This window comes from Saccopteryx bilineata, chromosome 11 (assembly GCF_036850765.1).
Source record: "Saccopteryx bilineata isolate mSacBil1 chromosome 11, mSacBil1_pri_phased_curated, whole genome shotgun sequence".
Classification (NCBI taxonomy): domain Eukaryota; kingdom Metazoa; phylum Chordata; class Mammalia; order Chiroptera; family Emballonuridae; genus Saccopteryx; species Saccopteryx bilineata.
Genome location: NC_089500.1, coordinates 31030071 through 31052583, shown reverse-complemented (window position 1 = coordinate 31052583; position 22513 = coordinate 31030071). Strand labels below are relative to the sequence as shown.

General features: G+C 50.9%; 1 protein-coding gene across 28 annotated transcripts in view; it reads right to left on the bottom strand.

Moving 5' to 3' along the window:
• CELF4 (CUGBP Elav-like family member 4) overlaps positions 1–22312 on the bottom strand; it is a 303332-nt gene extending 281020 nt beyond the window's left edge. For 8 of the 28 annotated variants that reach the window (XM_066246188.1, XM_066246198.1, XM_066246189.1 and 5 more), the window contains exon 1: positions 21754–22307. In XM_066246188.1, the coding sequence (XP_066102285.1) occupies positions 21754–22039 (286 nt within the window). In that variant the 5' untranslated portion in view covers positions 22040–22307. Of the gene's footprint in view, positions 1–21753 lie in introns of all 28 variants that reach the window. The other 20 variants (XM_066246196.1, XM_066246208.1, XM_066246197.1 and 17 more) reach the window with 8 other exon arrangements.
• Between the last annotated feature and the right edge of the window lie 201 nt (positions 22313–22513).

Sequence of the window (22513 nt, the reverse complement as noted above, 5' to 3'; positions counted from 1 at the left end):
GTTTGTACGTATTCTCACTTAATTGCCACAATAACCCATGAAGTCAGTATTGTTAGTCCTGAGTCACAGGCGGAGAGCTCAGAGCTCAGGGATGGAAACGCCCTTGGTCATCATCCACCTCTTGAGTTTTAAAGCTCAGGCCCCTGGACTCCAAATCCAGTGCTCTCTGCACATCATCACTGCTGTCTCCCTTGTTCTTGGGGAGCACCCAGTGCTAAGGAGGGTCAACCACCAAACTCCACTTCCATTTTAGCCCATGAGCAAGCCCTAGTCACAAACTGTTCCATCTCCACATGGACTCACCATTTCTAGTTACTTCTGACCCTTGCCCGTGGTCCCTGAGCAGCTCGTCAGATCTTCCCGGGCCTGCCCCCAGCCTCCGAGAGCTCCTCATGGTTGTGCCATCCTGGGTTCTAAATCCAGGATAAACTTCACATCAGAGGGTGACAGACTGTGACAATGTAAGCATTCTTAGAGGTGATCGATTTCGTCTCCATTCCCAGGTAAGAAAGTGCAGATGGAGAGAAGCTCAGTGACTTATTCCATGTGGGTGCAAGGCCCTCGGGCGGGAGATTCAAGCTCTGGGGATGCTGGGAGATTGATAGAGGCTTCCTGGAGGAGGCTCTGTGCCTTAGGAGGAGATGTTTTGGCCTGAGGGGAGCAGAAGGGAAGAGGGGGCACCGAGCAGGGGGCGGCCAGGGCAGAGGCGCAGAGGTGGAGCTCATCTCCCAGGGAGGGGAGAGGGGGCACCGAGCAGGGGGCAGCCAGGGCAGAGGCGCAGAGGTGGAGCTCATCTCACAGGGAGGGGAGAGGGGGCACCGAGCAGGGGGCGGCCAGGGCAGAGGCGCAGAGGTGGAGCTCATCTCACAGGGAGGGGAGAGGGGGCACCGAGCAGGGGGCGGCCAGGGCAGAGGGGCAAAGGTGGAGCTCATCTCCCAGGGAGGGGAGAGGGGGCACCGAGCAGGGGGCAGCCAGGGCAGAGGCGCAGAGGTGGAACTCATCTCCCAGGGAGGGGAGAGGGGGCACCAGGCAGAGGGCAGCCAGGGCAGAGGGCAGAGGGGGCACCGAGCAGGGGGCGGCCAGGGCAGAGGGGCGGAGGTGGAGCTCATCTCCCAGGAAGGGGAGAGGGGGCACCAGGCAGGGGGCGGCCAGGGCAGAGGGCAGAGGTGGAGCTCATCTCCCAGGAAGGGAAGCGCGGGGTCAGGGCAGCAAGGCTGGCGGAGTCTGGGTGGCCAATCCTGCGGACTTCTTTATCTTTCTCATTTGTTACACGGCTACAATTTATCGCAGGCTTACCACATTCTGGGCACTGTGCCAACTGCTTTGCCTAGATTACTATATTTCATACTCAGAATGAACCTATGGAGGCAGTTTGTATATTCCCATTTGCTAGACAAGGAAACTGAGGCTGGCCCAGGAGGGAAAGTGACTTGTCCAAGGTCACATAGCTTATTGAGGAGAAGGCTGCAGTTCAACCTCAGCACTGCCTAACAGTGTCTGTGTCACCTCCGGGGTCCTCCACCTCCCCTCCACTGAACGGGGCCTGGGAAGGCCTGGGAAGCCACAGGGGACTGAGCAGGACAAGAACTCTATGGAGTTTGGAAGAGAATAGCCTAAACCACATGACAAAGAACTTGCATATAATGTATTACCAGAGGGGTTAGTTGGATGTAGGTGCAGGTGCACAATTCTACGTGTGTGTGTCTGAGAGGGAGCATCTGGTGTCTCTGATTATGTGTGTGAGTACACCTGTGTGGCTGTGTGTGCTTGCATGAGCACATCTGTTTGTGTGTGATTGTATCTCTGTGTGTGGGCAAGTGGAGTATCTGAGGATAAGGTGAGATCAGGACCCACTCCTTACAGGTGAGAAGACATGTCCATTCTGGCAGTTAAGAAGACAGCCTGAGGAAGGGTTTCATGGTATAAACACATGGTCCTGTGGTCTGGGAGGTCATTCCTCTGGGGAAGAAGACCCAGCCCTGAGGGCCACAAGACAGACACAGGAAGTTAGGGCACCGGGAGGGTGTCTAGCTTTGAGGTCGGAGGAAGCCGCAGCATTCTTACCATTCTGGACCGGGCACTGACCGTGGAGCTCGGGACAGCCATAAGGCAGCGCTGGCCACCAGGCATTGGTGTGTGTGGAGACCCCTGAGGTTGTTACCTAACTACAGAGTCCCTGACCCTATCATCAGGGAATTACAAGGTCTGGAGCAGAGGCTATGAGCTGCATTTCTCACAAAACACCCAGGATCCGGACACAGGCATCCCGAGAAAGTCTGGGGAGGGTTAGGGTCAAGTCTAGGATGCAGGAAGACAGCTTAAGGCTCCGTGTGCTTGCGAGATGCCTGCTGAGGACTTCCAGGCAAAGCACACATGACAACCCTGGGTTTGAGCGGAGGGTACTGACCTGGGGAGCTGGCACCGCAGAGCCCTCCGGGTGAGGGAAGGAGGGCACTGCTAGACCTGCGCCTGAGGCCCCAGGACTCCTGGGGGCAGGCAGGACAGGCCTGCCCCCTACTGTCAGCAAGGAACAAAGCAAGCCTGTGCTAGGCCCAGGTTGACAGGGGTCTGTCCTCTGTGTTTGCATGCAGGAACTGGGTCAGCCTCCAAGGGGCCCAGAGAGGAGGCAAAAGGACAGTGCACCTGTGGCTAGACGTGCGCGCTGGGCTCAGGGGTGCTGTGTGCCTGGGCTGCAGGACAGAGCCAGGTGGGCAGAGATGCATTCAGCTGGCGAGCATTCACTGGGGGCCCTCTTTTGCACTGTCCTTCCTTCAGGACGCACTGCTTCCAAGAGCTGCCTCCGGCCTTGCTGGTCAGGCTTGAGCACCATCTGCTCCCCCCCAGATGGAGGCAGTGGGGAGGGGGGCTCTCGTCCCCTAGCTGCTGCCCCTAGCTCCTGCCGCCCAGCTCTCTCTGTCTCTGTGTCTCTCTGTATCTGTCACACACACACACACACACACACACACACGTGCATACGCACGCGTGCATTTTCGGTTCTCCAAGGAAAGAAGGGAAGCTGAGCACTCAGGGCTACCTTCTGGGAAGTGGAGAAGCCCTGACCCCCTATTCTTCTGGTCTCCCAGGAGAATCTGTGTGCAGAATGTGAGAAAATGCTGCAGACGGCCCCTCTGTGCACCTAGGAAAGCAGTGAGGTCTCAGGAGGGGACCGTCTCACTCCGTGTCCCGCTCAGTTGGGCTGCCCCCAACCACCCGTGTGCAGAACGCTCCCTTTTCACAGACCTTTCCCACACTCCCCCAGCTCGGGGCCCCTCCAAAAGACCCACACTCACACACATTGGCAGAGAACTGCAGGAGTGCCCACCCGGGAAGTTGGGCCCATTTTTTCTGCTGTTTTATACAAGCACTTGGTAGAAATTCTAGTCATAGTTGTACACGCAATCTGTCACTTAGAAACTGGCCCACCGGAGCCCGTTACAGCTCGCACATGGCTGCCCGCACTCGGCACGTCTGAGCACACACGTCCGCTGCTCTCCTTGCCTGTGCCTCAGCAGCTGCGGGTTAGGCGTGCTCACGTGGAGGTGTGTGTGTGCACACGCACATAGACACACACACATTCTCCTCAGGGCAGCCTCAGGGAGGGCTCCAGATCCTGCATCTCTGCTCAGACCCAGGGCTCTGGGATGGGGCAGAGACTCAGGAACCTGGCATGAGATACCCTGGTTCGGCAAGAAAGGGTGGGGCTCCCCTGGATCGCAAGTTCCAGACCAGGGAGCTTTGAAACCTCGGGGAAACAGAAGGTCCTATTTGCATCTTCCCTTCCCTTTTCCGAGCCAGAGCAGAAAACACAGCTCTCCCACAGCTGACACACACACAGGACCCCCACAAAAGCAACACGTGCATGCATGCCAGAGACCCACATGAGAATGCAAAACATAAGGGGACAACATATATCCACACGCCACGTGCTAGAGCGTAAGCCACACAATAGTCACTCACTGCCCTCTCTCTGCCACAGGCCCCAGAGGTGCCCATGAAGCCTCCCCCCCCTCAGCCCATCAGCACAGCATGTCTGTGGGGGATAAGCACCATACGCACCACCTCTAGCGGCACCCCATAGCATCTCCTGTCCAGTAGGCCTGCCTTACTTTCCCCAAAAGCCTCAACTTCCAAATGGTCTGCTCAGTCTTCAGGTGGTGGGAATTCAGTAAACTTGTTCCCAGGTCCTCATGATTTTATTCCTCCCCCTCAAAAGAAAACCATAGGCTTCCTGTTCCTTGATGAGCTCCTTGCCATGACTAACACTGCTTACTGTGTGTCTGTGTGAGAGTGTATGCGTATGTTCTTTTAATGCACATGTATAGGGCCACTTTCTCTGCCAAACCCGAGCCAACTATGATCCCATGGACAGCAGAGCCCTACAGGATGAGACAGGCTTGGACGGACAGCAGGGGAGTCGGTGAGCAAAGACACCCTCCCTTGCTCTGAGCCACAGAGCGCAACGCCCCGGGCCTCCAGGACAGATTCTGGCTGTAAACCTACAACTTTCCTCTCCTCCCTTCCATCACCCATTCCTGGAGGTGCCTCCCCTGCTCACAGGCCCAGCTTTACCTGTAAGAGACCTGTCCATAGCCAATGCATGGCACTGAGTGGCCCCCAGAAGTCCTGCCCAAAATTTCTCCAGGACCTGCCTTTGGTTTTGGCCAGATGAGCAGAAATTTGGCCAGGATCCTGTGAGTTGACGCAGAAGGGAGATTGCAGAGGGAGCATTCTCAGCAAATGCTTTTTGTTTATTTGTTTATTTCTAATAAGGATTTGGCTTTTGCCTTTATGGGGCTTCTGGGTCACACATGTGTGAGCAAGAGGACTTTGATCTCTGGTCTAGGGCTGAAAGGTGAGGACACACTGTGTCCTCCTGGCCTTCAAGCTCAGCTCCTGTCATCCCTTTCTCTAAAGCAGCAGCCGGTTTGACTTCTCCTTCTAACGAATTATGCGGCTAACTTGTGTTTATGGCCTTGTGGTTGTTTAAGCCTTGTTAAGGAGTGGTGTGCCAGTGTATGTGCAACTATGTTTGTGTGTGTATGTCAATGGGGGTCGATGTGTACTATGTGTCTATAAATTGTGTTTGTGTATGTATCTGTATTTTTGAGTGTGTGTGCTTGTGTACTTGGGTATCTATATGAGTGTCCACCTGAGTGTGTTCCTATGTCTATGAGTGTGTTTTTATTTGTGAGTGTGTCCATGTGTGTATATCTACGTGCTCATATTTTCAGACCCTTCATAAAAGACAGTGTGGAATGACTGAAGAAAACACTAGCTGTAATGTCGTAGGACTTCAGCTTTCCCATCTGTAAAATGAAGGAGACGGAAGGGCCGATCCTTTTATTTACTTCTATAGAGGAAGCTGCAGTCACGGACACGTGGTGGATTCGAGAATAGAACAAACAGGGACGCAGAGTCTGGCTCTACGTCTCCCTAGCCCTCCTCGAGTTACTGCTCCCAGAGCTTCCACTTCCTTGGCATTCAGAGACGCACGGTGACATCTCTGTCACGGTGTTGTCACGAGGATTTGATGAGGTAAAAGACGTGAAAGGGCCGGGTGCGCTGTGGAGTAGGTGCTTTGTCACTATTTCCTCCTGTCCTTCCCTGAGCCCTCATGTTGTCCCACGTGTCCTATTTCTGAGTGAGCAGGACTGTCAGAGCTCCCCGTGGTCTGATGGGGGGGCTGGCACTTAATACATGACAACGACCCTGGAGATGTAAACTTTTACAGCGTGTTTTCCCTCCTCTCAGCTCATTACATCCTCACAGTGGCCTAAGAGGTGGGGTGAGCAGGTGTCACTGCAGGGATCTGAGAGAGGAGAGAGCCGAGACTCTGAGCAAGGCAGCAGCCCCGGGCCGGGACCCTGGCGCCCGGCTCCCTGCGCAGCGCGTCCTCGGCGGCCAGCGGCCTCCGCGGCAGACGGTGTCCAGAGTGCTGACCGCTGCCCACCCCGACGGCCCCTGGGAGAACCCAGGCCTCCTTGAACTGTCAGGCCCTAACTGGAGAGCCCCCCACGGCCCCCAGATGCACGCAGACTGCCCACTGAGTGTGCGCAGAACCAGCCCTTAGCGTAGGAACCGGAACAGCGACTTCACCAAGGGTGGCCGGCCACTCCTAGAGCCGGCTCTGACCTGTCTGCAAGCAGCCCATGCCTCCTGCCCCCGAACGGTCCAGGGTGTAGACGTACAGAGCAGTGTTCCGTGGCTTCATCACCCCCTTTATTTATAGCATTTGACCCTAGGTACTATGTGCCAGTTTCCCCAAATCCACATCACTGTGGGGCAGTGTGGCCTGGCCCCCGGCAGTGGGGGGAGGGCAGCCGTGTGGGGCTGAATGGGTCCAGCCCTCAGGGGGAAGCAAGGGGGTACGCTTGGCTTCACATTTCACTCTGAACAAGTTTGTGGGAGAAAACCTCCAAACAAACCCTTTCTTCCATCCCGGCTGTCCTCTGGCCAGGGGCTGCCTGGCAGGCCGAGCCCCGGGAGGGTGCCTGGCTGGTGAGCCGCCAGGCCTCGGTCCCTCCGATTCGTCCGCGCTCCTTCCCTGGTTCTCTGGTGCCCGTTTGGAGCCTGAGCTGCTTTCTCGTGCCCTGGCAGGATTTGACCAGGTTGTAATTTTCCTTCATGATTCCTTTTCCATTTTTTCTTTACAAAAAAAGGAATCAATTGTACGTGGTCCCGATAGGGATAAAAGTAATACTATACTAGAAAGCACTTTACAGATTAAAATGCTATGTAAATGGGAGGCATACTATGCTATAAATGAACCTATAAATAACATTTGTAACACAGTATATAAGATACATGATTTGACTTTAAATAACCAAAACACCCTGGTTCATAGGTTATATAGGTATGGTATATAATATGACTCAATTGGATATATAATGTGGTTGATAGTATGCACTGTGATCCACAGAATTATATATAATATGACATATCATATTCCTAGCACAGAGGGAAGTAGAATAAAAATCAGTCAACATTAGGCTATTTTGGCATTCGAAACACAAGCCCCAGATTTGTGATTTTAACAGCTGATGCTGGGAGGGAGAAAACTAAAAATATGTGCGAATGGGGAAGACATCTCCATCGACCAGCAATGTGGCCCACTGGGCGGGGGGACCGTGGGATGGCAGCGCTCCCAAGAATAGGTCTGGGGAAGGGGAGCAGCGGGGAGAGGCCTCCTGGGAGGAGGTGGAAGAGGCACACTTGGCCATGATTGTTCCTACTATTTACAAAGCCAGATGAGGAGCTATAGGGCTTGCGGTGGCCCCGTGTCTGCTGATTAGCGAGAGATTATATTGATGATGTAATAAAAATTCACTCTGTCTATTAAGTTTCACCAGGACAATCAAGGGAGATTAGATAAAAATCAGAGGAAATGAATAATAGAATGGAGGAGGAAAACCATGAACCTCTCTCTCTGCCAAGGTATCCGTCTGTCTCCCCATTTCCTGCCCACAGTGGGGCATGAACCATGCAGCGCTGACCCCAGCACCCAGGCCAAGCTGAGCTGGAAATGTACCCTACACTGGGCCGCTCTCAGGGAGGGACTCGGTGCTTTAGATACAATGCTGATTTAAGTTTACTGACCATGTTTAATATTTGATTAGACCTTTGGCACAGTAGGCTCCTGGGTGTGCTGGCCCTGCTGGGAGATGGGCAGGGTGACCAGGCCTTCAGCTGTCTGGTCCTCTGGTCCTGCCACTTGGGAGGTAGAATTCCTTGTCCTCAATGGCACAGATTTAGGCCAGGCTGGCTCATGCCCTTCTGATTAGCCAGATGCCTCTCAGCCTCACAGTGTCTCCCTCTGGCCTCACTGTGCTGGAAATTCCTCTATTAGAGATGTTTCTTCGGGTTATAGCCTGGGCTCTAACAGTCCCCGTACAGGGCACATGTCACCCAAAATGGTAACACATTAATGTCCATTAGCCGCCAGGGACACATCTGCCCAGTTTGATTTGTCAGATCAGCAAGGGGCAGGACTTTGAAAGGAAAGGAAAAGGAGGTCACTTTATGTTGGGGACCGTTGTCCTAGGAGAGCTGGGAAGCCTGAGAGCACTTGGGGTCTGGGGCCTGAGGATAGCAGGGTGGGGAGAGTCGAGGAGGGTGGATGACAGTGAGCTGGGAAGGCACAGGAAGTCCACGTCACTGACCCCACGTCCCTGCAGGGAGGGGAGCAGCGTAGTCACTCCAGCTCCTCCACAGCCCAGTTCTGCTCCTCCCCGAGGAAACCCTGGCGGCCAGGAAGATGCCACGGGTCAAACCCTACGGAAGACCTACAAGAGGCTTTTTCCTCCTTTAAGGAGTCAGCCACAAATGAGCCTGTGTTTGCGGCCCCAAAACTCAATTCATCTATTGCTGTGCCTCTGGGCTGGGTTCCTCTCCCAGGGATGAGAGAGGCTTCCCAAATGCTCCCTCGCAGTGCATAGACTGTGCAGGGGCCTGGCACCCTTGCCTGGGTGTGCTGCGCTGTCCACACTGGGAACGGTTCTTCTAGGATCTGCCAAGATCCCTCCAGCTGCGAGACCAGTGTCAACCGAGGAAACACTGTTCTCATGTCCTCCCCACTGCTTGGCTGCCTCCAGCCATTCCTGGGCCGGGGGCAGCACCGAGGAAGGGTGAAGGGTATGGGAAGACTCTAACCTCCAGAACCCCAGTGGATCACTTGAGACATTCAGCTGAGTGAGCCTATGGGGACAATACGGATGCCTGCCTCGGTGACAGAGAACACGGCACAAGTTTAAATATTCTATGAGTAATTTCTCAGCCCAAGTGGGCTGCAGTTGGGACGGCTGAAGGACACTGCAGCCCCAGAGCAGGTGAGGCCGGCCCTCCTCGCAAGCTCTGTGTGCCCCTGAATTCCTCGGCCATCTCTGCAGCCCACTCACGTACCCCTGACCCCCGCCTCCTTCTCCCTCAGCCGGGCTGGTGGTGGGTCGAGATTTATTCAAAGTGAGAAATTCCTTTGTCCACTAGCCTGAGAATAAGACTTCACCGCAGTGGGACAAAAACAAAACATAATGGAATGAAACTAAACAAAACAACCGGCTTGTCAGCAGTCCAGCCTCCCTGCTCTGTCTCCTTCCCCTGTGCCAGCTTCGCCTCTCTTCCCCACCTACCCTCTCCTCCCACCCCCGCCCGCGAGCCGGGAGCCTCTGTCTCTGGTTCCTGGGATTTGGGGTTTCCTTCATTCTTCACACAGGACACTTGCATTGGGTAGTTTTATATTTGTGGGTTTGCTGCCCCTTGTTACAGCCATTGTTTTTGTGATGGTGAGGGTGGGTCTTCTCTTCTGAGGAGAGAGCTTGACCCTCAGGCACCTGAGTTGCACATGAATCTGGGACCCTTTGAGGGAGAGCAGAATTTGCCCCATTAGATCCAGGGCTTCCCGTGGAGGAGATGTGGTTTGTCTCTCCTACCAAACGAACGCCCTGTGTTCTCTGCTTTGCAGAAACCTGCCCAAGGGGGTGAGCGTGGGGCCCTGCTGCCCACGTGGGGATAGTGGGAAGGGCATCCTGGAAGCCAGCTACAGCCGGGTTGATGACGGCACTGCTCTTGCCTCTGCCTGCCTTGGGGACATGCTCCTCTCTGCCGTGTGGCCTCTGCTGTGGACCAGCCTTTAAAGCACTGGCTCAGCTGTGCTGGTGCTGAGAACATTTAGAGTTAATGTTTTGCTGAGAAACTTAAAAAACTAGGGAAAAACCAAGCAAGGCCTTGGAGACAGTGTGAGCCACCGACAAGGGGTGGGGCCCTGGAGCTCCAAGGGGCTCCTGTGTGTGGCCTGGAGGCTCCTGCTGCCTCCCCTCCCAGCCAGCTGCTGGGACCTGGTCCACCGAGGGGTCACTCAGTGTGGCCTAAAGGCACGCTACGCCTGTGCCGAAACGGCCCCTCTAACGTGGGCTTCTCTCCTCTCTCTCGGGACCAACTCCGCAGCCGAGCCTGAGCCCCGGGCGTCACTCTCTACTCTTCATTCAAACTTTCCTGACACCATACGGCAGAGTTCACTCTAAAATAAACCTAATAATTTACTTATTGAAATAAGATAAGGGTAAAGAGGAAGGCTTTATGTTTTAATTAATTTTTTTTAAATTGGAAGATAAAATGAAGCCTTGGAATAAGTGGTGGCTCTCCTGCTCTGTGCCCCTCTCTTCCAACAGCCAGCTGCATCCGCGTCTCTGCAATGGGGTGGGGGGGCCTCCGCTGCACCTGGGGGGTGGGTGTGCCACCTGGTCACTGCCACCTGGGTCCCCAGCCCAGGCCTGTTTCCTTAGGCACAGGAATGGCAGATTCTGGTGCCTCGACATGTGGAATTAAGAATAAAACGCCCACTTAAACCATTAACTGGTTATTCAAACAAAACTCAAATTTGTACTGGAACTACAATGCTGCCTGGACAGGGTGATTCTCATCTCTTGTTCTGTGGGTCTCTGCCGGTGTCCCAGGCCCAGCCTAACTTGTCCAACGAGGTATGTGGCCCAGGGTCTTGTGTTGCTCCGTCACACAGGGGCTCCCATGCAGAAAGGGAGTGACCCACCGTGGCCCGTAGAGGTGCGGGAACGGTTTGGTCGGCAGTTCCTGGACGCTTAGCCTGGAGCCGCCTTTGGGCATCAGGGGCCCTCGCTTTAGTGTGGGAAGTTCCCCCTCTCACCGTCAGAGGGCGGGCAACCGCTGGAGGAGAGGGGACCCTTCCCCAAGGTAGGGAAAGGTCTAGAGGAGGGGCCTGGTTCCCGGGCTGTTCTCCAAGTGCCCCCGAGCGAGACCCAGATTTGGGGCTGAGGACGGGACAGAACACTGCTGAGGGAGACCGGCTGGGCACCAGGACGTGCCCATCCCACACGCCCTCTGTGGCCAAACAGCCTGTATTGTGTTGGAAGCAAGTCCTGTGATCTGGGAACTGTCCCAGGTGGCCTCAGGGACTGGGGCACAGCTAGGAAGACTGGGCGTTGTCACTCTGGAGGGAGCACAGAGACTGGGCAAGACCCTTGGTCTGAGGGCTGGGGCTGGGGCTCTAAGTGTGCATGAAGCAAGGGGACAGGCTTCCTCCTTGGCCGCCCTGGGGTGGGGGTTGGGGGAGGCTGATCAGGTTAAGGGAGGATCGTATTTGGCCTGTTTGTTGAGGCCTAAGTGCTGCCTAAGGGAAGGGGAGCATGGCCCTGAGAAACCCATCCCACATCCAGCCAGAGGCACACTCCTCCGCCTTCCTTCAACTTAGCAGCCCCTCTCCTGCCGTCCGCCATCACTCCACCCAGGACCCGGCCTCGAAGGCAGGCCCCCTGCCAGCTGCCTTCACGACAAGCTCTGGAAACACAGAAAAGGAGTGATCTGGGCAGCCCTGTTCCTTCTCTCTCCTCTGAGTAAGCCCCCAGCCCCTGGGATTCTCTCCTTCCCTTTCCTCACTCTGAAAAGCCTGCCAGGTGTTGCCCGGGGCTGCCAGTGAGGGTCAGGCACATCTGGAGGGGAGGCTTCAGAGGAGGAGGGAGTGAAGGGTCCAAGGCATGCCTGGAGGGAACTCCTGGGCTAGGATATGCGGCCTTCCTTTTCCTTCCTACTCTCTGAGACTGGAGGTAAGTCTCAGTCAGCAGCAGCTTTCGGAAGTCTAGAATATTCCTGCTCCCACCAGCAATAGTAACGGAGCAGGGCCCCGAAGCCCTGCCTCTGCTGGTCCCAAGAACCCAATCATAGTGATTGATTTGACTAGATGCTTTTCCTCCTGGGACCCCTGAGTTTCCGAGCGCGCACTGGCATCTCCCAGGCCAGTGTCCCACCACATAACTGAGGATGTGGCTTCAGGCCCATGCCACCCCCTCGGAGACAGACCTCATCACACACCGGGTCCAAGGATGCTCTCTGGGCCTTATCCGGTGAGACCGAACCAAGCCAAGTATTGATTTGAGAGAAAGATGTTGGGTGGATAATGGTTAGGGGATCCTATTTCTTTCTTTTCCTGTTCAGAGAACACCTCTCCTCCGCCTCACCCCGCTGGAAGGCAGAGGCCGGATGAGGGAGAGTGTTCTCATCGGTCACCCAGGGACGCCTCCGTCCCCCTGGTCTCCTTCCAGGAGCTCAGGACTATGAAGCCTCTGGGAACAAGGTCCCCCTCTCCCACCAAAGCAAGCACTCCCAACATCTTCACCTCTCCGTGTATTCTTAGAGCCAGTCAATATGATTAATTTTACATGCGCGTAATTTCCTGCTGTTGCCGCGAAGCCCTCCCTGCCTCGCGCATCAGCAGCGACATGATACAGGTTCTGGTTATACTGGTCAGCCAAGATATTGATATTATTAATAATGGATATCTATATGCTGACCTTTGTCCACACAACTGAATCACTCTGGGCTGGCTGTCACATTTCTTTAAGAGGTATTGATAAGCCCATTACTGGAAGGGCATGTACAATCTTAGGTGTGTGCTTCCCACTCACCTTCAAGCATCTCCTCTGAAAATCTATCCCAGTTGGTCGAGCCAGTGTAGGTACAGTGGCGTATGCAAGAAAGAGTCCGTTTGCAGGTTCTTGTGTGGTGAGTGTGTGTGCCTGGATGGGTGGGTGAACATGTATATGAGAGTGTGCATGTGCGTGTGTGCATGAATGTGAGCGTGTGAGCCTGTCTTGAATGCTGGCCCTTTTAGAGCTGATCAAATAGTCAATTAGAGCATTATAGGGAGGTAGCAGAATCAGAGAGTTCCTACAAATACACTGTGATGTAGTGTTTGATCTTTAGATGCCTCTTGTCTCCTAGGACTTGCGCAGGAGGCTTGGCTTTATAAGGATATTATTAGGTTGATTCCTCGTTCTCTCAATGTACCTGCCAGGCAAGAGACAGTACTCACTGGGAGCAGGCTGGCCAGAACTTGCCGTGGGAAGGTGTGCTGAAGGCCATGCTGCAGAGTTGACTTTGGGGGCACGCCACCCCTAGCCTCGGTCTTTTTCTATGCAGCAGCAGCAGCAGCAATGAATCCTGCTCCCGTTTCTTAAGGCTGGAGATGAGAGGTTGACTTAGCTCAACCTCTGCACCTTCTGCACTGAAACTCCCAGTCATGGGAGTGCTTGCCATTCCTCAAGGCCTGTCCTTTATTACACATGGGGTATGAGCCTCTGGCTATCAGTAGGGTTCTGTGGGAGAATGCACACTTTGTGTGTTCACCTGTGTGTGTTGCACAGGCACACATATCTCATTGCTACCTCTCTCTGTTATGCTGTCATTCCCGCCTGCACGAACAGTGGAGTCAGGGACAGCACCTCTATCAAATTAGTCTACAATGATCCTTTCCTGTTTGGACACAGACACGCTCACTTGTTGGGGTAGACGCTTTACTAGGCCTTGTGAAGGGAAGCCAGCTAGCTAGAGAGATCTTTTGGATCCTCAGACATAGTGTATGAATAAACCAGACATGGATTAATTAGGTGTGACTGCATCATTAAATTAGAATAATGAACAAACAGCCACGTATGGCATTCAAATCTGCCTAGAATGACTCCAAGGGTTGCTTTCAAGTGAGTCACCTGTCAGTGTATCGGTTTTGGGAACTCTAGAGAGTAAGGTTCCTGACATATCTTAAGAAGTGGATTCTTTAGGCACCACCTATCCCACCAAGGTGAGAAGCATCCTTCAGTGGGCACTCAGACTCCACAACCAAATCCAAACAATGGCTTGGTTCAATACAGCATCATCTATGCATGCTTCAGCTGCAAGCATTTCTCAGAGTGAAATACGACGGGAGCACAGGTGCTCCAGAGACAGGAGGGAGAAGGTAAGAGGTGTAGGCAGAGAATGTGAAATGTATCGATCCCATAATATTTATGTGGATGTGCACAAACACATACAGACACACTCACACATACACACCTTTTGCATTTCCATGAACGCTTTTTCCTTTGGTCGACACTCCCCATTCCAGCCAGATAGATTTGAAGGTGAACTGAGTCTCAGTTGTGTAATTTTTAAAACAGCTGCCGAACAGCAGCCCCTTGCCCTCAGCAGACAACACGTCTCACAACCCCCCTCCTAGGACAGAGCAGCTATGCAGAAAGAATTGTCTTTAGCAAAGAGGATGACGCCAACAGCTTAGAGAGAGGGAAGAAAAGGGGAAGGACGCTTGCTAGCCGCCTGGCTGGGGAGCTGTGGGATAGCCTAATGCATGGGGGCTTTGTTAGTAAGATCTGTTAAGTATCTAGGAACCTTTGATCTGGAGATGCTTTTAACAAAGGTGATAATTAATTAAAGCCAAGCGGATTGCAATAAAGTAACATCACATCAGTTGGTGCGCTGTCCAGAACCGGCCTTCAAAGTGTCTGTCATTTAACTCTTGCTGGATGCCAGCTCATTATCAATTTTTCCCCCCTGAGCTTTGATCAATATTTTTGGCTGTTTCATCCTCACAGTACCAGAATGATGTCTTTCTCCTTGGGGCAGCCATTTATTTACATCTTGCAGTGGTCCACATAGGACGTGTTCCTGAGTGGAGTTGCTGGGAATCACTCCATTTAAGAGCATTCATCAGCTCATGCTGGAGGGGAGATACAGGGGGAGAACAAGAGAAGCCGAATGTGGAGCAGGTGAAAGGGAAGAAGACCTGTGAATACGTGGTCCAGAAAGCATCCCCTTCTACTACTCACAGAGGGACCCAGAAAGGAGGGCACTTACCCTGGGCCTGCCCACCTGGCTGTCCGGTTGGTTTCTGTGGGCAGGGCTGCAGCTTGAGCTTTATCCCCATCCAGGGCCACTGGAAACTGGATGGGTGGAGAAGGAGGATGCCCTTAGGGCAAGCGATCTAGAGATTCCTCTGCCACTATTTCTGTCCCTATCACTGTCTTTCTGGCCTGGCATCTTTAACTGCACCCCTATGTTGCCAAGTGAAGCATGGACCTACCCCTTTGGTTCTTACTCTGGGCTTCGCAAGGGCACTTTAAATGGCAAAGAGAAAAAAGAAAGGAGATACAGGATGATGATAAGTGGGCTGCAACTAAGGGGGGCTCTGTTTCCCTCCCCTAGGCTATTTGGGTAGAATTTGATGTTTTCTGTGATTCTTGGAGAGTCTGTGCATTGAGAGGCTTGCAGAAAAGGCAATGGTAAAGGGGGGTGGCGGTCAATAAGCTTTTCCTGTAGAGAGTCCATAAGGTGGAGGTGGGGAGCCGGATCCCTGCCACACCCTGCTTGCCTTTGGGGGAAGTGCAGCATTCTGCTTGCAAGGCTCAGCATGACTGACTTGGCCATGTCGTGTGTGTGTGTGTGTGTGTGTGTGTGTGTGTGTGTTTGAAAAGTAGGGCTGGGATGTTGGGATGTCAAGGGGCAGCTGGTGGGGAAGGGAATGCAGTGGATGGGTGGAAGGAATTATCTCTGCAGAGAGTGGGGCTCTGTAGCTTGCCACTCAGATCCTGGATAGCAATAGGTGAGCAGAGGAAAGCAAGCCTTCGGAGGGTGACGTGTGTGGGGAAATGAAACCCTCTTCCAAACTTGGACTTCCGGGTGGGGATATCAGACAGATAAATAAGAGCACACCTCCACCTCGGAACTTAGATCATTGACAAATCCAAGCCACGAGTTCTAAGGTGAGCGAGTACAGAATCGCAAGGACAGTATCATTGTCCCCAGATTTTCTCCTTTTCTCCATCAACCATCTTCCTGATCATGCATATAGGCTTTAGGATGAAATTACCTCTAATATCATCTCCAAGCCACTTGCATTTGTCATCTCTTGTCTGCAGACAGACAGACAGACAAACACACACACACACACACACACACTCACTCACACCAACACCCACACAGGCTGCAGCATCTTCCCTCCCTCAATCTTCCAGTACCCACAGAAACACACAGATTTTCACACTCCTTAGCTCTTCTCTCTGCATGTCACATGGGATTTCCCTTCCAAGTTCAGAAGCTGCTGCAGTCGCAGCCCCTGTCAACCAGCGCTCCCAGCTTCCAGCTGGCATTGTGGCCCTACAACTCTCAGTTTTCCTTTTTCTTTTCTTGCCCAGGATATTGGGCCTCCCTCTCTGTTGCATCTCCTTTTCTATAGCCTGCCTACTCCAAATTCTGTTCAGGGAGGTCTCTTCTGGGTCAGTTTGGAAACCGACCAACTTCTGATGACATGAAATGTGTGAGTTGTACAGTGTTTTCCCCCAATCCGTCTGAGGCAAGGAGGACCAGCTCTCAACCAAGGAGGTGGTGTTGTCTTGAACATCTAAGTGATCACTTAGAAACCCCTCTCCCCTCCTGGTATATAAATGGTAATAATGGGGATGATGATGCTAATAATAGTGACAGCAATGGCCACAATCAAGTTGCTGGAGTGTATAGAGATCATTGGGCATCAAGAATGCCCCGGAAACCAACCCTTTGAAAGCATTCTGATAACTCTACAACATGCCTGTGAGGGGCATATCTACAGCATGCATTTTCGTCATTGTTTTCCTTTGGGTTGTTTTCAAGCCATGACTTCACTCAAGAAAAGCTTTTTCTTTTCGTTGTGTTTTTACGTTGGAGAAGCCATGAACATCCAGCCAACTGGAGCAGGTGGAGAGAGTGAAAGTATGCCAAGGGGGTTCTTTCAACATAATCTAGAATTCCCATTAAAATTGGGGGAGGGGAGAGGGTTAACATCTCCCTGTTGAATTGCAAAAAAAATCTAGGCCAGCTCTGGTTCCCATATGTGTGGGATGCGCTTAGTCATGCTCTCACATGGATGCATATACGTGCACATGTGCATATTAATTTATCTCTGTGCTGATTCTGAGGATTTCTGTTTAAAAGAGAAATGAAATCATGTACAAGCAGCAAAAAACAAAACAAAACAAAACAAAACACTAGTCGCTTAAATAAAGCAATAATTTCCCAATAACTTTTTCTTTACTCCTAAATAGGACACTCATCAACATCTGGAATTTGAAGGGTTGTTTTTTTTTATGGGGCTGTTGGTGTGGTTTACTTTAGCTTTGTTTGTAATGATTACTATTGCTTATTTTCTTTAGTGAAATTTACTTTAAAAAAAACACTTGTCTCTTTTTCTTATTACAGCTATCCCATTTTCCATGCCTCTTTCTCAAAAGGCATATCTTTCTTCTAAAAACTGTAGGTGTGTGCCCAGCCGTTCTACCAGTCTTTTCCTGGACAGAAATGAATTTTTATTTTTCAAAATAATTTAAAAAAGTTTGTCTTCATTGAGCCTGTGCAAATACTTCAGCTTCACTGTCTCTGAGACTCATTTGAAAACAGAAATCAGAGCCTCGCTGGCTTTAATTCACCTATCTCAGGAAAAGAAGAACGAGCCCTCTCAGCTCAAGTCAAGTGGTGGAAACTCAATGTTCTTAGAATTGTTACATTTTACATGAAAATACAAGACATAATTTTATGTAGATGGTCACACATCACCAAAAAATATTCATGACCCTTGCCCTTCCTCCCAGTTACACCCCAAATCACAGGGCGTTAAGCATTTTCTAGTCAGGTGCCTCAGGTGCCGTTGAACTGAGAGGTTGTGCATCTGGCGATGAGTATATTTTAGAACGATGTACTCTCTAGAGCTCAGTCCACATAAGGTTCCACTACTCTGTCCCCAGCCTCCCTCTGGATGTAGTAGGAAAGTATGAGGAGGGGCTAAAGTTTCTGAAGCTGTGGCTCCTGGGTTGGGAGCCCTCGGGGCTGCCAGTAGACTAGATTTTCCTCCATGCAGCCGGGGAAAATCTCGATGTAGAGTGGTTATCCAGGCCACAGATGTGTTCTGACTGGTTAACAAGAGGGATTATAATATAGACTTGGCTGTTTAGATTAAAATGCATTGCAGGCTCCAGCAACAAGCACATATCAGTAGTAAAGGCTGTATAAACCTTTGGGGACAGCCCTATGTTTAGATTACATTAATTCATAAATATTATACTAAATACCACTTAAATTGGACTTAAATGACTTCAAAGATAATGCATTATAATATAGCTATCCAGAGAGCACTAGTCTTTATGTCTCCCAGTAACTCAGTCTTCACTGCCTTTTATCCTGCTAGGCAAGACCAAAGTTATGAATGGATTGCGGGCTTATTCATGTGTGATCTGCTATGTATGTGTGTGTTAGCAGTCAAGGGTATTTGTGTGCATGTATATATTTTCAGTCACTGACTCTGTTTTTTCTCCAGGAAATAAAAAGAAAAGAGAAATGAATAAAAAGTGAGAGAAGGGAAGAATTAGAGTAGTGGGTGACCTGTTCCCTTCTTCAAGGGAGAAAAATTCTATAGGAAGGGGTAAAGTTGGTCCTGAGCTTACTTCTGCTGCTACCCCGGGAGTTTGGCTCTTTCCTCTTAAATCAATAGCACAATGTCTTTCTCTTTGGGGCCTGGGAAAACCATCTTTCTCAAAGTGCTTATAATGGGGGAAAAAGAAGACTCAGAGTTAGCTGCGAGAGTTTGTATTAAACTGGGTTTTCTTCTTTGGGTGCTGTTTCTTCAAATTGTAATCCTGGGGCTTTTTTCCCTTTCTCTCTCAGCCTAGTGCCCAGATCTACCCCTGCCCAATTGCTTTCTGTTCTCCAGGGGGTAAATTTACCTTTACAGTAATTACCCCAGTCCACAACTGATATTTGCTGCCTCCCCAGCTCAACAGCCTTTCTCTGATATGGCTGGGTTTGCTTCACAACACTCACCCACTACTTCCTCCACAGACTCCCAATTTGACTGGAGTAATTGCCTTTTAAGGTTCATTCTACGCATGGCAGGTATTCCATTAACCCTTAGAATGCTTTCCTTCTTTAGTTACCTGAAATAGCAGGTGGCCAGCAAATGGATATCCACCTGAAATCACATGCATTCCATTTAATTCTTATTTATTTTTCTTGCTTTTTTTTTTTTTTAACTAATAACATACATATGACATCCACTTTGGAGGCTACTATCCCGTGATGTCCCTCAATCCCAGTACAATTTATTAGAAGTTAGAAATTCAAGAAGGGGAAAGAGTCACAAATATGCCCAGAAACCAGGATTAACAAAGGCATGTTTCTATCCCTAGCCTCATGTTGTCAATTTAGAGTTAGGGAAAATTTAGAAACCAAACGCAACCCTCATTCTTCAAGCCTCATCATGCTTTTCGACTTAACAGTAATTAATCACCAATGGCAAGCGAGTAATTTTTTAAGGTGGCCGGAGGCTTATTTTTTTTTTTATCAAGATTAGCTAATAAATCAGACTATATCACTGAAGGAGGAGTTCAAACTCTTCTAGGACTGAATAAAACAGACCTCGAAAACTGTCTCATTTATTCAGCTCTCTTGGAGCTTCCAGGCACTGGTAGGAATATTGTGGCCCAACCTTGCCTATAAAAATATGAGGAAGGAGAGGCAGGAAGTTTCATGGGGAAAAAAATGCTCAGGCTCTGAAGGGTGAGCTGCGACAACGAGGCACCCAGCATGCCGGGGCCAACGGGCCTGCCTGCCCACAGAATAAGTCCGTTTAGGGAAAGAATAATTTAGAATATGAAGTTTTGCTTGTCCTAGGAATCCTGACCAGATAGGTGTATATATACAAGATGCATATAATATAATTATATTGTAACCTTCTCTATCTTCTTGATACAAATGATGATAATTCTTCTCTGCTACAATACAAGGGAGTACAAATGACAGTAGAAACTGTGATGATACCAGCAAGAAGGTCTCATGAGAAGAAAGCAAGGAATATTGTTAAAGTTTATCTTCATTTGAAATAAAGCAGCAAATAAAGTGCTCCAACCCAGATCTCACAGGAAGCTCAGTTCTTCACAACTGTCTTTTGCCTCTAGTGGGTTCTGATTCTTTTTCTAAGTTTAAAATCTGAAATTGGCACATGAACTGATTATTTAGATGCATAAAGGATTTCCCTATCTATGCTTTTTAATTTTCACTATCTCTATTTTTAAATTAGGGGGCTTATTACAATGACAAAGGTTTGATACAAACATTAATTAGCATCTAGGGAGCTTGACTGGAAAGGGAAAACTACAAAGATATGGTTAACTTGAGGGGGGGGAATATTATTTCAAACACTGCTTCCCCATTCCACCTTTCCAGTTTCTCTTCTGAACATTTTCTCCATATTGGATAAAGGTTGGTTTCTTTCTCCATTACAGCCCCTATTCTCACCCCACCCCAACAAACCCAGTATATTTCCATTCTGCTGTATTTTTGTGCTACTCAACATGCCATTAACTTTAAGATTTACTCCTCAGCAGGCAAGCTAGAAGATGTTAAAGCCAATAAAAACTGCTCTCTGGGACTCCAACTATGAAGAGTTTGGAGCTGTGCTTAGTATTCGGATGAAGGGGGGGCTGGAGAAGGAGGGAGGTTGTGATAGTGAAAACCACTGCTGCTTAGAAAGCCAGACAGCTCTGCGCTCTGCACCTAATGTGCCGGAGGATCAGCTCTGTTCATAGCCCATTTGTGGCCAAGGATGAGGCTGCTCTCTCTGTGTGGGTGGGTTTGCATGTGCATGTGCGTGTGTGTGTTTTCATCATTAAAACCACCAGCTCTAACACAGTATCTTCAGTGGCTCTCCACACTACTGTTTATTAAAAACAGAACGTGCATACACATCCCTTACAACTTCCTTAGACTGGTGCTCCTTCCCTGCCTGACGATCAATCTCTCTCAGAAAGCATTTAACTTGCCCACACAGCTCCAGCCCCGATTAATCCCCACTGCACATCCTATACATTACTGTTACAGAGCACTGGACTAATTTCATCACCCACCAGCCACCCACACACATTCTACAACTGAACACATCTGCCTTAAAGATAATAAAACAAGGAGAAAACAGGCAGGCTGCAGACAATTCCCATGACCACTTTCCTAAAAAGTTGCTGGGTTTTAATTCTTTGATTATTCTGTCTCCCCTCCCCCAAGCACTCACTAGCAATGATTGCTTCAAGGGAGAGAAATAATGTACTATAAACCTCTCTGCATGGTGAGTTTGGGATCATTTAGGCTACACCCTTTCAAATGCATATCTTGCACACACAGATTTTTCCCTCAAAGCCCCGCTTTTCTGAGAAGGGGGAATCATTGGGGAGGCTTCCCTGACTCCCCACTCCACCCAGGGGATGGCTGGTTCCTTGCTAATTCTCGCCTTAGGTTTTGTCCCTCCTTCCTTCAAATATCTACCCCCCTCCCCCACCACTTACAACACAACCACATTATTGAGGTACACAGCTCGACAGGGAGAGTTTACTGTGAAATTGATAGCGAAATAAAAATATCTCTGGATCTGTCACCTCTCTCCTTTTTAGACGGCTGCGTTCTGCTACTCTGGCCCGGAGCAAAGGAGACCACCAAATCTCCTCTTAGTATTTTCAGCACCACGGCGATGGACAGCACCCTCAGTGCCTGGCGGGCTGCGCGCCTGCCAGTCTCCTGCTCAGCGTCCCGGGCTCAGCCGGTGCAGCTGTCCCCATCCCAATCATTCAAATCGCTGTATCCAAAAATACAAGCCCCGTTTACCCTCGACTCTCTCTTTTTCTATTCATCTTCTGCTCCCACTGCTCTCTCCACGGCACCGCTTCTATCAGCCCTTTTCCCAAAACCCAGCCTTGCCCCAGCAAACAGCTCCCCACGCACCCCAGTCCTGATCTCTGCTGCCCGAGCGCCTCCTTCCTCGGCGTCCGCCCGAGGCTCCCTCTCGCGCCGTCTCCTGTTCGTCCGTCGCCGGTTTGTCCGTCGCCGGCCGGCTAGCCCGCCCGCCCGCTCCTTCTCCCCGGCAAAGTTGGGAGGGTAAGGTGCACTCACCTTTGTGCATGCCTGTGAACCTGTCCTTCAGAACCGTAAGCTCGTAGATCTTGCCGAACTCCTCGAAGAGGGGCTTGAGGTCCTTCTCATCCAGGTTGCGGGGGATCTGCCCAATGAACAGCTTGATGGCATCGTGGTCCTTCATGGGAATGGTCGACGGGTTCCCCGGGCTGTGGCTTAATCCGTTCATGTGCCCGGCGCTGCCCGGGCTGCTGCCGAGCCCGTTGGTACTGAGGCTCGCGTTGTCAGCCTGTCCGTTTGCTAACGTGGCCATCTTTATATACATAGAGAAAATCTTCTTTCCTTTTATTCTTTCTCGCTCGCACTCTCTCGCTCCTCTCCCTCGCAAGCTCGCTCGCGCTCACACACGCACACGCATACACACACTCGGCTTCTCTCCCCCTCGGTTTCTCTGTACCTCGCTCTCTGCTCTCTCTCTTTCTCCTCTCTTCTCTCGCTCGCTCGCGCTCGCTCTCCCCTCTCCTCCCGCTCGCTCCCTCCCTCTCCTCTCTTCTCTCTCTTTCGGTCTGATCTGATTTTTTTTTCTTTCTTTTTTTCCTCTTTCTTTCGCTCTTTTTTCTTTCTTTCTTTCTTTCTTTCTTTTTTTTTTAAAATTTTTTTACATTGAACAGACAGGATCTCTGTCCTTTCCGTTTAAACAGGCTGGACCGGTTCAAGTTCCCAGTCAGACCAGGGGTGGGGGCGGCGAGTGTGCGCTCACTAAGGAGGGAGACGCGGGGCCGGAGAGAAGCTGTGGGCG